General features: G+C 41.9%; 1 protein-coding gene and 1 non-coding gene across 5 annotated transcripts in view; both read right to left on the bottom strand.

The window, feature by feature from the left end:
- The window catches only part of LOC110505123 (teneurin-3-like), a 181,696-nt gene that overhangs the window by 59,667 nt on the left and 105,447 nt on the right, over positions 1 to 16,582 (bottom strand). For all 4 annotated transcript variants that reach the window (XM_021584110.2, XM_021584111.2, XM_021584112.2 and 1 more), the window contains exons 5-7: positions 7,389 to 7,627; positions 3,250 to 3,375; positions 345 to 559 (exon numbers count right to left, since the gene is read on the bottom strand). In XM_021584110.2, coding sequence (XP_021439785.2) covers positions 345 to 559; positions 3,250 to 3,375; positions 7,389 to 7,627 — 580 coding nt within the window. The remainder of the gene's footprint in view (positions 1 to 344; positions 560 to 3,249; positions 3,376 to 7,388; positions 7,628 to 16,582) is intronic.
- On the bottom strand, positions 7,801 to 7,875 carry trnav-uac. Its single transcript has one exon. It is a non-coding gene; the product is annotated as a tRNA-Val (tRNA).

Here is a 16,582-nt window from a genome sequence, read left to right as displayed (position 1 = left end):
GTAAGCAAGGTTTGAAATGATTATGCTTTAGTCAAATATTAAATCTGTTTGGGCTTCTCGCGGTAAATTTGCATTCTACAAATGATTTGTAATTATGGTCCTACCCCCCCCCCCCCCCCCCTCACCCCCACCCCCGACCATCCGCTCAAGGATTCGAATCTGGTCGTTCAGTTGATGAACAGTTTTACAAATAAAACTTTGTCTTGGGACACTTCAAACACTTTACTTTGTTAAGATAAAAGTGAAAAGAGGAATATTGTAAGCATGGCAGTGGATTTGTTTTTCATTTTGCAAAATTCATACAGTCAGATTTCTACACCCGACTCAACAGATGTACCATTTACCTGTGTGTGAGATGGTGGGAGACCCTTCCTCCCGTAGACCCCAACCAGTGCGTTCTTCTGAACAGAGATGTTGAACTTGAGGAAGCGCGGCTGTTCCATAGCCAGCCGAGAGCGCCAGAACACCCCTGGCGGTATTCCCTGACCGACCCTCCTGCCCACCTCCACTTGCCCGGTGTCAACGGAGCTGTTTTCCTGATGGGCCGCACCATTCCTGCCTGGAAGGGAGAAAGAGAGAGCACTTACCGGTTCATCACCATATTCGAAAACTCTACCTATACTGTGCAAGCTCTCTGAAACCACAGTTACAGTTTTACAAACATATGTTCTTGTGTTCTGTGAACCCATTTTCAGCAAAATGATAACCTTTTCAATATCACCTTGATTGAAATAAAATGATGGAGAAGCAGCCTTTAGTCATTATGCCCCAGCCTCTGGAATAGCCTACCAGAGAACCCGGGGGGATCTTAAAAAAAAAGAGATCTTAAAATCACATCTTTTTAACAACATTGAAATACAAGTCAGCTTCAGTATTTACAGATATTTCTACTTCCTGGTACAATTCAAACTTCTTTATTCCCACTCAAATAAAACCTTGCTGAATGGAACAGATCGTTCCACCATCTGTTTCCCTATCTTTTTTTGTGCTACTGGTGATTCACTAATGTTAATGATCTAAATGTAATAGCTGATACACTACCTCATACAGTCCTGTAACAATACATCAAAAGGACGGGGATGTGAAGCTTTTAAAGGTTTATGTAGCTGCAAAGACACCCACTTAAACATGACTCCGCCTGAGTTACGATCAAACATGAATTTGCCGACGACACGACAGCGGTAGGCCTGATCACAAACGACAACGAGACAGGCTATAACAGGGTTCGGTATTTTGTTAGACATAAAACACTGCAAAAACACCAGGAAATCAGCTCCAAGTGACCTTAATTTTGGAAATCTGTTCCCAAGTAATCCCATGCATAATATGATGTGGTCATATTGCAAATGTAAGCAAGGTTTGAAATGATTATGCCGTCAATTTGCAGTCTACAAATGATTTGTAATTATGTTCACGGCCCCCTAACCAGCAGCTCAATATTTTTTTTAATCTAATTGATGATCCCTAGCCTACGGGAGGAGGACATAGACCTGGCAGTGTGGTGACAGGACAAGAGCCTCTCCCTCAACGTCAGTAAGATAAAGGAGGTGATCGTGGACTACAGGAAACGGAGGGCCGAGCACAACCCCATTCACATTGACGGGCCCGAAGTGGAGCTGGTCGAGAGCTTCTCGTTCCTCGGTGTCCACGTCACTAAGGATCTATCATGGTCCAAACACATCAACACAGTCGTGAAAAGGGCACGACAAGGCCTCTTCCCCCTCAGGAGGCTGAAAAGATTTGTCATGGCCCTCAGATCTTCAAAAAGTTCTACAGCTTCACCTTTAAGAGCATATTGGGTGGCTGCATCACCGCTTGGTATGTCGATTGCTTGGCATCCCACAGGAAGGCGCTACAGATGATAGTGCATACCGCCCAGTACATCACTGGGGCGGAGCTTCCTGCCATCCGGGACCTCTATTTCAGGCTGTGCCAGAGGAAGGGCCCAAAAATTGCCAAAGACTCCAGCCACCCTAGTCATAGACTGTTCTCTCTGCTACCGCATGACAAGCGGTACTGATGCACCAAGTCTGGAACCAACAGGACCATGAACAGCTTCTCAAACCAAGCCATTAGACGGCTAAATATTTAACTCGTACCCTCCACATCAACTCGGTAGTGGTACCCCTTGTACAAGTTATCATGACTCATTGTGTATTTATTATTACTGCCGGTTTTACATTTATATTATTTCTCTATTGTCTTTCTCGCTGCATTGTTTGGAAGTAAGCATTTCACTGTTAGTCCACACCTACGTGATGATTTTTAGGGGAATTTGACTTATTCTCAAATGAAAAGCTAAATACCCTACTTCCGTGTCCAGTGATGTCATGATCAAAGCATTAATGTTCAAATCTGTTTGCCTGATAATTATTTCAAAAACCACTTAGAATAAACATATGAGTGGAACTAAAGCAGGACTATTGAAATTAAACGAAAATAAAAAATGATTTACATTTTTCTCACAATGGCCCTCTGGAGATGAGATTATAACAGACAATATGAATCCAAAATTCTAGGTACGAATCCATCTATGTAGTTATGTCAGCTTCCCATTTCACAGTTTAAAAACAAAGACCATAAAAACCAAGAGTGGTCCATTATTGATTTCGGTGCTCCATTAATACCTGTGAAGGTCGTTAACGTCTTTGTTAACGCTTTCCATCTTTGTTTGTGTGGGTGTTTTTTGCATTAGGACCTTTCTTGTCACTTTACTTTGGCACCACAATGAAGACATACAGAGACACGTTTGCCTCCAGAGAGAAAATGGCCTACTACCGATTGCCTTTAAACAGTCCCAAAACGAGCCTCCTGCTATCTTCATTAGCACTTCTAACGAGGTTTTAAATCTAGACCAGTTTAAATCACACTGAGTGTTGCAACGATTAAGGCACTGGCCTTTTGCTGTAAAGGGGAAGGAAGGTGGCACACATGGCAGACCTCACATACAAAATGACCTCTACTGGTAAAGGCTGAATGGGGTACGGTATAATGATTAGGTTGTGCAAAGCTGTCTGGGCAATTCAGAAGGCATCTACAGTATAGGCAAGGCTACTTTTAGGACCATTTTTGTACTGAATCAAATGCATCACATTAGCAAGCCGGACGAACAAACAAACAAGCATCCAGTGCAATTTAGGGCTGCAAACATACTCAGAAACGTAGAAATGTGTTGTGCTCCTTCCCCAAATGTATGCTAAATATTTCGGTTAAAAGGGCTATCTGAATAGATTTAGCTAAGGTCCTTACCATAGTCCGCTGAGAGTACTGTCAGTATGCTCGGTTGAGTGGGCAAAGCCTTCACCTCTCCGTTCTCGAAGGCGGGTTGGTTTTCTGTTTCTTGAAGTTGCCAGTTGAGGCCGAAAAAGTGCATTGCTGTAATGTGAACAAAACAGTGGAATATACTATGGATAGGGCAAACGAATCAAAACGTTAACACAACACTTGCTGGACAGCAGGAAAAAGAGATCCGACAATAGATCATTTTGTGGCCTGGGGTGACCTTGTTCCCTCTGCATTAAATCCTTCTACATATGGCCCTACATCTTCAATGTCTAAGAAATACTAAAGAGTGGGAATTGTTTTGTACTAGGTTAGCTTACTATGGGTGTTCCCCACGTAGGCTAAGTGCTCGACTGTAAAACTCTACAGGGCCCAGACACCGCAAGCACAATCAATACTGAGGAGAGGAGGAACACTGCTGTGCCTCTTTAGGCACACTAGAGTGTCGGGACACAAACAGCACTGCATCAAAGAGCACAGTGGGTCGTTGTACCCAAACATTTGTCACCAAACTGACAGGAGGAGGCAGATGAGGGTCTACTCCTCAACTCCTCTAATACAAAGCAAGCGATTCAAAAACAAGCAACACAAGGACACCCCTGAATCAACAACAACAACAAAAATCTGGAAACCAAATTGTTTCTATGTGTATTTGTGTGCTCGGAGGGTAAGTGTCTTCGAGCCTCAAACTATCTAGTTTTGCTAGTCCTGTATTGCGTAACCAACCAAAAATGCAATTTTATTCCTCCAACCCCTGTCTCTGAATAAGACGCTATCAAGCTGTGTCTTGTTGTTGGGGGAGACGTGGTCTTCTATGAACACAGTGAGAGGGGGAGACTCCTTCAAAAGATTGGCAGCTGTGGAGCCGTGCCGAGGAAGCCAAACTTCGCCGTTTCGGATTTCTGAGTGGTTTGATCTGAATCAAAACTTTTTTCAAAACAGACTCCTTGCAGGGCAGCAGGGTCTCAACTGCAGAAAATACATAGCGAACCCCGCGAGGAGAAACAATGCAGCGGAATCAGAGACAATGCCGAATGGGATCATATTTTTGAAAAGTTGGGAGAAGTTGGATGGATGCAGCCTGGTGTCAGTTATACTGAACAGAAATATAAATGTAACGTGCAACAATTTCAAAGTTTCTGTGTTACAGTTCATATAAGGAAATAAGTCAATTGAGATACATTCATTAGGCCCTAATCTATGGATTTCAAATGATTGGGAAGCCAGCCCACTCAATGGGGAGCCAAGCCCTGCCAATCAGAATGAGTTTTTCCCCACGAAAGGGCTTTATTACTGACAGAAATACTCCTCAGCACCCCCCCCCCCCCCCCCCCCCCCCCCCTCAGACAATCCCGCAGGGGGAGAAGCCAGATGTGGAGGTCCTGGGCTGGCGTGGTCACATGTGGTCTGCAGTTGTGAGGCCAGTTGGAGCCACTGCCAAATTCTTTAAAACAATGTTGGAGTTAGTTTATGGTAGGGAAATTAACATTGAATTCCCTGGCAACAGCTCTGGTGGACATTGCTGCAGTCATCATGACACTTGCACACTGCCTCAAAGCTTGAGACATCTGTGGCACTGTGTTGTGTGACAAAACTGCACATTTTAGAGTTGCCTTTTATTGTCCCCCGCACAAGACACATCTGCGTAATGATCATGCCGTTTAATCACCTTCTTGATATGCCACCCCTGTTAGGTGAATTGATTATCTTGACCAACACTTTACATTTTGCGTTTATATTATTATTCAGTATAGTTGTTTTTTGTTTACTGACTTGACTTGCTAATGTACAATATGTGTGTGTGTGTGTGTGCGTGCGTGCGTGTTAGAGAAAGAGAGAGCGAGAGATAGAGAGTGCGAGAGAGAGAGAGACCATGTGAGAGTGCATGTGAGAGTGCATGCAAGTTTCCTTGTATGTTCTGCATGTGTGGGACTGTGTTTCTTATCTGGGGGCTGGCAGAGGCAAAGTATATGAGTGTATATTGAAGACATTTAAGACAGTGCACCTGGCAGGTGTTTTGGCTGCAGATGAAAGAGAGGAAGGCGGAAAAAAACTCAACCTGAGGCAACTGGCAAAGAACGCCTACATCTGTTGAACTCACACACTCACACCAATAGGAACTCCCACGTGGCAAACACACTCATGCACGCACAGGCCCACACGAGCACTCATAAGCCGTAGAAGCGGAATCCAGACAAGACAACCCACAAAACACACACATTAAAAACACATTATGCAAGTTATGATAGAGCACGATAAAAACATGAATCACGAAAAAACAGTGTCCAGATCATAAAGGGATAATGTACATGGATATCGATATGGCACTTTTATGTCCCTCTTCTATGGAGAGCACTCTCCCCGGTCCTCTCCGTTGCATCATTTCTACACAGACCTATTTCTCTCTATACGAGCATGTCATCCTGTCCTCCCTTCAGCACCATATGAATCCTATGGCAGTTCAGGAGAAAGTCACACAGACCAAGATTAAGAGTGTGCATCACTCAGGAAGACAGTTAGGACAGATAAAATCTCCACCTGTTTTATCGCTATGGTCAAGCCGCTAAAGGTTAGTGAGAAGTCATGCCTGCTGTAAAAAAACTGGCAAAGCCCATTCTGTGGGGGAATTATGTCCTATAGGGGAGAATGGTTCGCTAATGAAAGAGATGAAAGCACTTCCTGGAAGACATTTTGTTGCAAAGTCTTACAGCTCTTGACTCCTCGCATCCCCTCCCTCGCTTCTCCTCAAAACACTTTGGAGAGGAATGCTTTCATGTTCTTAGGATATTTCCCTTTTTGGGGGGCTTATTCCCCATCAACACATGACGCTGTCACAATGTTGCGAGAAAGTCAGTCAAGACAAGTGACAACCTTGTGATAAACTAATATTGTCAGTAGGGTGCTGGGCGTGATGATCTCTAGACAGTGTCATTGTAGGGTGTCGAGGTGAATTTAAACTGTCTGTCTTTCAGGGCTCCTATGGATAGGACTGGGTCATGTCAGTGAGCAGGTTGATGTTTATTGTCATGATTCTTGTCATGGAGGCAGAACTGAGCAATTTCCCCTTAGATACCTTTATTTAACTAGGTAAGTCAGTTAAGAACAAATTCTTATTTTCAATGACGGCCTAGGAACAGTGGGTTAACTGCCTGTTCAGGGGCAGAACGACAGATTTGAGCTTGCAACCTTCCGGTTACTAGTCCAATGCTCTAACCACTAGGCTACCCTGCCGCCCCGGCTAGCTATAAAGTAAAAATTGGCTATATTATAAAAATGCATGAAAAAAAAAAGTTTTTGGTTCTTAATTTAAGTTAAGGGTTAGGCATTAAGGTTAGCAGTCCGGTTAAGGTTACATTTAAAATGAGTTTTAATGACTTTGTGGCTATGCTAGCTAGTGACCACTCTGCAGAGCTGCCTCCAGAACAAGATTCATGACAAAAAAAACACTAACCTGCTGTCAGTGATGCCACTCTGTTGGTGTTTTATCAGAATAGCAGGATGATGCAGAGCCCTTGTCAGTGGAACTGCCATGATCTGACAGATTCAAACACAACAGTGTCATCGGGACTTGTCTCTGTATCCGACTGACATACGACGACTGGTGGAACAATATCCTAGAGTCTGCTATATCTGCTCAGCGAGATAATGCAAGATAATGCTGAAAATAGCATTATCTTACCAATTATCTTACCAATGAGAATATCCACTTTTAGCACAGCTTATAAAGTCGCCAGTCAACGCTGATCGAGCTGACTTAAAGCCATTCAGTCAAGTCGACTTGTCTATCAGAAAGTCTATAGTTGAACCTATTGGAAAGGGTATAGTGTGTGTTATAGTGTGTTGGGTGCTGTCTGGAAGTCTCTCCTGAGAACTGAAGGCTGTTTCACCACTGAGGTTGAATGGCAAGCCATTTATATTTGCAATGATAATATCTTTGAAAGACCTTTGAAAGTAGTTGAAGTACCTGTAGTTGTCCATGTATGTGGGGATGATTGCTCTTATGCGCTACATAATACACAGTATGAACACAGTACAGTTCAAGCAGGAAGGGTCATGGTTAACTACGGACTAATTCAACAATGTCAATAAGGAGGGGCTATAGTTACCTATACAATAGCAGAGGATGATTGACAGCAGGACAGCCACGCCCACTGCACTCAGGGCGGTGCACCTCCAGGAACAGTGCTTGGGGGATTTTTTAAACTTGAAAGCCCCTCCAGAGAGGGTGTTTCTGGGTAGGGGACGTGCCGGTGTGGAGTACGCTGCCCCTGTTGCCATGGTGTAACCTGGGGTTGCTGTGCTAAAGAAAGGGGTTGTTTCTGTGCCAGTTTTAAAGAGGAAGTGTCTGGGGAAACAAAACAGAAAATGTATACACGAATATTAGATAATGATGGAGACAGAAAAAATATATATATTTGGTTATGTATTCCTATTTAACCTGTATTTAATATAAAACATGCCATTTAGCACTTTTATACAATGGGTTTTAGTCATCAATGCAAGCACTTTTCATATATGTGGCCCCAGCGGGAATTGAACCCACAACCCTAGCATTGTAAGTACAACGCTCTACCAACTGAGCCACAGAATACCAAAGTATTTATTCAGGCTAATCTCTTTAAAATGACATCTCTTTTGTAAGCGAAAACATGGACATGTCAGTATTCCAGTACGAACGGCCATTATGGGTAATTAAGGAGTTTTAATCACAAGCACTACCCTGGCTTTGTCTATTAACTTTTTAAACCCACGTGAACATCTCTGAAATTGACAAATTATGCCTTGGTGCCTCTCATACAATCACATCGTCCGGCCCTCCACTAACTGTTGGTAAGAATCTTCCTGTTGTGCCACTAATCTTTCGGTGTGATTTTAGGTTTGATAAACAGAGCCATGAGTTTATGATGCCATCCTTACCGCCACTCCACAATATGTGTCACTATATTCACAACATTGACAGTTCGGGTAAGTCACTTTTGCTAAAAGCATCCGTTAAATGATTTAAAAAGCTACAGTATGTCACTCAGAATGATGTGTGGTATTCAAACAGGGGTATTCACAGATCTGGCACATTCAGCAGCTTGTTTGAAAAGTTGGAAGTAAAGCATATTCATGTGTATTATCAGTTCAGGGATCTGGAATTTGTCCGTTTTTCTTTTCTCCCAGGTTAATGGATTCATGGCACTGATTGGTCAGAAAAAGGGGTGGGCGGAATACTTATTTCTGATTTGTGCCGTGATATTGATTTGAGCATACCGTGAATACTGGGGCCTATTTACCTGCTGCTTGGCTACGAGAATGAAACAAATGGTGCCATTTCACACATAGTTGATAATGAATAAAATAGCCAATACAAAAGGTTTGTTCACACTAAATGGATTATTGCATATCAGGTCCCACTACTCATCTGCAGAATATAAAGCACTGTTGTGTTCTGAATATCAGTCTGGTGGACAGACGTAAAGTTGGATAGCAGACTGTGTGCAAACAGTGGTGGCTCAGAGGAAATGTTTTTGGAAATGATCACCAAACAGGGTGGCGGTATAAATGTCTGCAGCTATACACACTGGATGACCATACACAATCGATTAGAAGGAGCGTGAGCAATGAAGCACACTACTATAGAAATTCGGGAAGCTCTATTGATGTGTGTGTGCGTTTGTGTCTGTGTGTGTGTGTGTGCGTGCGTAAGTCTCATTGAAATGGCCTTCACACAAAAGCGATAGCCAAGGCAGGTTCCCTTTGCTCAACTCACTTCCTTGTAATCAGTTTGACATTTGAAACACTCATGTGGAGGACAAAAGACAAAACATACAGTGGGCGGATTTGGACCTCAGCTAAACCCCTGCTGTAGGTGAGGGAGTACATTAGAAACAATGAGCACTAACGCCCTTTGACTATGTAATCTACCTATTAGCCACTGCATTGTGTTAGCATCAGCATTGGTGGAATAATCCGACTCTTTAAACCGTGACCCAGGCACTCTACCGATGTAGCGGGCACCTAAGTCCATCTCTCTCTTACCCTTTCACTGTCCCTCTCAGTCTTTACCTCTCTTCCTATCAGTAGTTCTCCCTTCTTCGCTCGCTTTCTCTCTCACCCCTTTAATCTTTCACCCTCTCTCCCTTTTTTCTCTCTCCCTATCGCTCTTTCACACTACCCCCCTCCCCCCAACCCATGGAACCACCAGCCCTCTCAGCAGGGGACCTGGTAGCAGGTGCTAGCCTAGTGCCCCAGAGCTCATCTGTGTGATGATATTTTCAGGGGGCAGTCCCTTGGTGTTTCTGGGCCATTGTGCATGCAAAGATCAGAGTGGCGCCATTTTGAGATGCTTCCCCGGTGCGCTCAGGCTGCTGCACATAACTAAGTCAATTTGTTTAATTAGCATTAAGACATGAAACATTGTCTTGAGAGATATGTTCATTGCGAACACAAATTACGATAAGTTGTTGTTGTGATTAAAAAAATAAAAATAAGATAATCATATAAGAAACCACAATCTTATTAAGTATTTACTAATGCAGTTCATCTATGCAAATTATATTTAAAAAAAACATATCTACAAGAACAATTATCTTAATTTCCCATGGAAGACAGAGATATACTCTACACTATATTCTTTCAGGAGTGTGGCACTGATCGTGAAACTATCATTGCATGATTTTCTGACTCGAGACATCATTTCATTTTATGAGCCGACTCCCGACAAGCGAATCTGATGAGGACCGACAGACCATTTATAAAAGTAGAGTGTGGAACCGCAAACGTTGAATTTGTGTCATAATAGCTGTTTCAATTGCTCTTTATTAAATATGTGTGACAGAGTTTAACTGGATTCCACAGGACGTATGAGGCAGTCAATGTATAGCCTAACTGCACCTTATTGAGAACCGTATTTATGGTATAGAAAAAAATAAAAATGTTTTATTGTCACATACACTGGATAGGTGCAGTGAAATGTGTTGTTTTATAGGGGCAGCCAGAGTAGTACGGCGCCACTGGAGCAAATTAGGATTAAGTGCCTTTCTCACGAACACAGACCGATATTTTTACCTTGTCAGCTCTGTATTTGAACCAGCAACCTTTGTCAATTCATCGTGGACTCCACAAGAATGTCGAAAGCGTTCCGCAGGGATGCTGGCCCATTTTGACTCCAATGCTTCCTACAGTTGCGTCACGTTGGCTGAATGTCCTTTGGGTGGTGGACATTCTTGATACACAAGGGAAACTGTTAAGCATGGAAAAACCCAGCAGCGTTGCAGTTCTTGACACAACCCGATGCGCCTGGCACCTACTACCATTCCCAGTTCTATAGGCACTTCAATCTTCTGTCTTGCCCAATCACCTTCTGATTGGCACAAATACACAATACATGTCTCAATGGTCTCAAGGCATAAAACTCCTTCTTTAAACTGTCTACACTGATTGAATTGGATTTAACAAGTGGTATCAATAAGGGATAATAGCTTTCACCTGGATTCACCTGGTCAGTCTATGACATGGAAAGAGCAGGTGTCCTTAAGGTTTTGAACACTCAGTGTATATTTCACACTATATAGATATCGTAAAATTCATTTCACACATTTGGTTAACTTTTAATACTAAACTGATATGGGAGTACATCACATATAAAGAATAATTACCCAGCAAAGTGTATGGGGTCAACTTTCCTCTCGAGGAGAAGAGTAAATCACACAATAACGGATTCAATAGCACCTTTATATAATGGTAATTGAAAATATCCGTATTTCTATAGAGCCGAGCGTTGAAAAGTGGAACCTGAGTGGTTGAAAGCCCTCCACACACGTATAAGAAGTGAATGTGTCCATGGTGGTAAATAGTCTGGAACAGAACAGAGCAGGCAATAACAAAGTTATATTGGCAACTAATTGAGCACTTTAATGGAAGAGCTGGAGTGTTCTCAGAATGAACTGCAACAAAAGCTTGAGTGGAATCATTTCTGAAGAATATCTATTCGGTTAGGAAACCTGCGTTTCTCACTTTGAAAGTATTAATTGGATTTAATTCAATTTTAATTCAAACTCTTACGTATTTATTCGCTTTTGTGTAAAGTCAATACATTCGTTAATTGTTCTAAGTCGGGTATTTTCCAACAACTTGAGGAGGAAGAGTTAGACTTTGCTTGAGAGTCCGAGTATTTCCCGTCGTGTTTCGGACTGAGGTGGTTGAATCCCTAAAAATATCAACCACTTGAATACAAAGCAGGGATACTGAAAAATAATGTGGTGGTATAGAAATGGTGTGAAGCAGGTGACAGCTGATATCATTAAACATAAGCTGTTTAAAATAGTTATACATGTCTCCTTGTGCGCTCAATATTGGGACATGACACAAAGAAACACACAGATATGACCACTTGTTGAATTAGGCCTTTACGGGAAATGAGTCAGTCTATTGCCTTTTGACAACATAGGCAAAGAGCTCTCAAACAAATGACTGCTTTGAGAAGATCTTGAGAGAGAGAGAGCGAGAGCGAGAGAGAGAGAGAGAGAGAGAGAGAGACTTAACACACGGTTTAATGGGAGAGTCTAATAAAAACACATAAATGGGGCCCACACGTTTCCTCTTGGATAAACACATTAGTAATTGAATGCAGCTATTCAATAAGCTAAAATAACAGTTTGTTATTAAGCATTATGGAATGGGGCCAAATTTGAATGCAAAAGTTTTAAAGACCACGTCCTTAAATGGGGGCTATAATACGATGAATGTATTATAATGAATCATAACATTAGCTAATGTGGTCAATCATTGTGCTTGTCCTAAAAAGCCATGCTAAAGTTATAGGAGAATGGAAATGATAAAACTCCTGAGACTTTTTTTGGTCCCATTGCATTGGTTATCAATATGAGTTGAACAGAGAAAATAAGTTAAACCATTTCTGTCGGTATCTCTATGGGGGTTAACTGAACCAGAACCAGCATGCTGAAAGCCTAATGCATGTTATCTGGCACTCTTGTTTACATTGAACAACCTAGTAGTTTACTGGACAAATACAGTTGTACGCATAGCTATGGCCATCCCATAAGCCCCCTGATGTTACCATGGCACCCGATTCCCTCCCACAGCGAGGTACTTGCTTTAGAGTAAAGTGTGCAGATAGTGATTTCTACCCCGGGCTGATGACAGAGGTGTGCATATGGTTTTGTCAATACCGGCAAGGCAGTAAAGGTCACAGCGATGTTAGTATTCAATTACCGTGTCTTCCTCGGAATGGAAGAACAAATGCTACATAACCCAATTGATTTGGTCCTATCCTGAGAGCATCTTACTGCATGATGCTAAAGAACAATTCAAAAAATGTCCACATGTATCTAGATTGTGTAGGAGTACTTTGAGCAAGGGAAACGTCGAGCTGGAATGGATTCATCCACTTGTGTCCTCTCGAAGTAGAACGTAATATACTTTCCTGGAATGTTATGGACATTTTGATGCCCTTTATGGCTTGGGGAAAAAAATAACACTGATGTTTTTTTCGGTGTGGGGAAATGCTGGGCAGAGGCACTTATGACAAAGTAGCTTCTTGTGTCAGACATCTTAAACTGAAAGTGATCTATTTAGACCGAAGTGCCTTCTTGTAAGTTATATCAAGTTGAATTCATACTGGCAAGCCTCCGTAAACCTGTGCTATTCCATTACCGTTACGCTTTGGATCGTATCGAACGTTGCAAATCCATCTCCAGGTCATATTTCCTTTCACCTCAAACGTTTTCTGGTGCTCTAAACATAATAACTAAAACGAGGAGGCAGAGTCCTATCAGAGGCCGTCTAACCATCTCTTATTGTTGATAAGCACAATGCACAATTGTCCATTTGGTTTCTTTGAGAAATAGTGTGGCCCTACACAAAAGAAAATACTCACCTAGTTGGCATGCAGTTTAAGTCGGAAGTTTACATACACCTTAGATAAATTCATTTGAACTCAGTTTTTCACAATTCCTGAACTTTAATCCTACTAAAAATTCCCTGTCTTTTAGGTCAGTTAGGATCACCACTTTATTTTAAAAATGTGAAATGGCAGAATAATAGTAGAGAGAAAGATTTATTTCAGCTTTCATTTCTTTCATCACATTCCCAGTGGGTCAGACGTTTACGTACACTCAATTAGTATTTGGTAGCATTGCCTTTAAATCGTTTAACTTGGGTCAAACGTTTCGGGTAGCCTTCCACAAGCTTCGCACAATAAGTTGGGTGGATTTTGGCCCATTCCTCCTGACAGAGCTGGTGTAACTGAGTCAGGTTTGTAGGCCTCCTTGCTTGCACACACTTTTTCAGTTCTGCCCACAGATTTTCTATAGGATTGAGGTTAGGGCTTTGTGATGGCCACTCCAATATCTTGGCTTTGTTATCCTTAAGCCATTATGCCACAACTTTGGAAGTATACTTGGGGGTCATTGTCCATTAGGAAGACGCATTTGCGACTAAGCTTTAACTTCTTGACATGTTGGTTCAATATATCCACATAATTTTTCATCCTCATGATGACATCTATTTTGTGAAGTGCAGCAGCCCCTCCTGCAGCAAAGCACCCCCACAACATGATGTTGCCACCCCCGTGCTTCACGGTAGGGATGGTGTTCTTCGGCTTGCAAGCCTCCACCTTTTTCATCGAAACATAACGATAGTCATTATGGCCAAACAATTCTAGTGTTGTTTCATCAGACCAGAGGACATTCCTCAAAAAAGTATGATCTTTGTCCCCATGCGCAGTTGCAAACCATAGTCTGGCTTTTTATTGGCGGTTTTGGAGCAGTGGCTTCTTCCTTACTGAGCGGCCTTTCAGGTTATGTCAATATAGGACTCGTTTTACTGTGGATATAGATACTTTTGTACCTGTTTCCTCCAGTATCTTGACAAGGTCCTTTGCTGTTGTTCTGGGATTGATTTGCACTCGCATCAAAGCACGTTCATCTCTAGGAGACAGAACGCGTCTTCTTCCTGAGCGGTATGATGGCTGCCTGGTCCCATGTTGTTTATACTTGCGTACTATTGTTTGTACAGATGAACGTGGAACCTTCAGGAATTTGGAAATTGCTCCCAAGGATTAACCAGACTTGTGTTCTACAATTTCTTTTTCTGAGGTCTTGGCTGATTTCTTTTGATTTTTCCATGATGGCAAGCAAAGAGGCACTGAGTTTGAAGGTAGACCTTGAAATATATCCACAGGTACACCTCCAACTGATGTCAATTAGCCTATCAGAAGCTTCTAAAGCCATGCCATCATTTTCTGGAATTTTCCAAGCTGTTTAAAGGCACATTCAACTTAAGTGTATGTAAACTTCTGACCCACTGGAATTGTGATACAGTGAAATAATCTGTCTGTAAACAATTGTTGGAAAAATGCACAAAGTAGATGTCCTAACCGACTTGCTAAAACTATAGTTTGTTTACAAGAAATTTGTGGAGTGGTTGAAAAATATGTTTTAATGACTCCAACCTAATTGTATGTAAACTTCCGACTTCAACTGTATTAAACATGGCAACAGTGGTGTGTATTCATGGGTGCCAACGGAAACCTGACTTCCAAGAAAGAATTATGTATCATTCGTCCCTTTGTTTTCCAAATATTTCTTAAATTAAATTTAAATTTGCATCTCACCGGAGAAAACATCCAAGCGAGGGAAACAGCGCCACTCTGTCTCTGTATGTGTAGGCCATCTATCTGATGCTGTCGGATTAAAACGATTTGCCACCCGTAGCATTGAATGCCTCCCTTGCTAAAAAGCCAATCAGCCTTGAGCTTAAATGTGTGAACTCAACTGTGAATGGTCCTGGCGCACCAAAGGAAAATGTCAAGGGAAGACAGTTTTTATTTGGCTTCATTCCTATCACATCGAGATAAATATGCAATTGACAGATACAACTTGGTGGATAGCTAGGTACAATTGTCCCTTCCCTAAAATAGCCATGGGTTTGGACTTGTGGTTTTACTTAATTCTCCATACTGTCCATACGGCGATTCTGATACAACCATACATTCATTATTTGTGCCCCTGGACTGAGAGGATGGAAGTTCAATATGTAGCTAGATGTAAAAGGCTTATGTTAACTACCTATCTTTGCCCATGAAAGGAAGCTTTTTAGCCAGGTAGCCTAGCACAACAAAACATAAAAGGGTGTACTGTATGACAGAGTCCGTTTCATCAACTTGAAAGAGAGGAGGATGGCATTGACGTTTCTCTACAAGTAGGGTGAGTCAACATGTTTGTTCTTCCTCAACGAACGTGCATGCACGGACGCACGCGCACACACACACCATGGACAGCCACATCATATTTAGCTTACTAAATAGTTTTAGGTTTCTTTTGTTGTCACTGTATAGTGACTGTATAGACTAAGTAGAGGTGATTTGATGATGTTGAAATGTTGAAGTTGAAATGGTGCTGGAATAGTGGCGGCATCTCCTGTTTTCTTTGTGACTTGCGGAAACTCTTTGGTTATAAATCAATAGTCGTTTAGTAGTCCAAACATGTCAGAAACATTCACTTCCTTAACCATATTGTGACTTTCTGTTACATTAAAAATAACAAGGAAAAGAGAGCACACTGCTGCTCATGCGCCCAGGTTATTTTATTATAACGTTTCGTCCCTGATATCTTCATCAGGCATCCTAAGAGTTGAAAGGTTATGATAAAATCACCTGAGAGCATGAGCAGCAAAGTGCAGTGTTTTCGTTTTTTTTTTTTTCATGAATTCACCTACAACTCCAGCGCCTGCAAAAAAGTACTTGGGATGTGCAGATGTTATTCAGATTTTGTACTGTTTGTTACATGCAATATGCTTTGTGGTCTTCACCGAACAGAGGTTGCTCTCCAGTTTTGTGATGAAACAAAGGTGCGGTTGAATTTATTCTTCCACTGTGCCTTCTTATTGTCTCGGCCTTAGGCCTGTATATTATGGTCACAAGGCATATGAACTAACAGGTTATAGAGCAAACCACGCAATTATCACAACACATAGGTTGTAATATGGATATTTTTTTCTTCTCTGGCTTGGCTTCCCCAGTGATTTTACCCATGCACTGCTATTGCATGACAACGACCAACCGTTTCACTGAGATGCCAAGAAGGCTGCAATTACACAAAGCATCTTCAAGGCAACTTTGGTTGCTTACAACGGACTTGCTTGATTGCTTTGTGAAACACCCTCCTGCAACTAATAAGCAACTCATCTGCAACTTGGTTAAATTCAATAGCAACTTTAACTTTCTGCAAATAGTTGCAAGCAACTGCCAATCAAAACAAATGCTTTTGTCACAATCTATTAGGTCATTCGGAAT

The sequence above is a fragment of the Oncorhynchus mykiss genome, chromosome 31 (genome assembly GCF_013265735.2).
Source record: "Oncorhynchus mykiss isolate Arlee chromosome 31, USDA_OmykA_1.1, whole genome shotgun sequence".
In the NCBI taxonomy this organism is placed as follows: Eukaryota; Metazoa; Chordata; class Actinopteri; order Salmoniformes; family Salmonidae; genus Oncorhynchus; species Oncorhynchus mykiss.
Note: the sequence above shows the minus strand (reverse complement) of the source record. Positions and strands in the feature narration are given on the sequence as shown.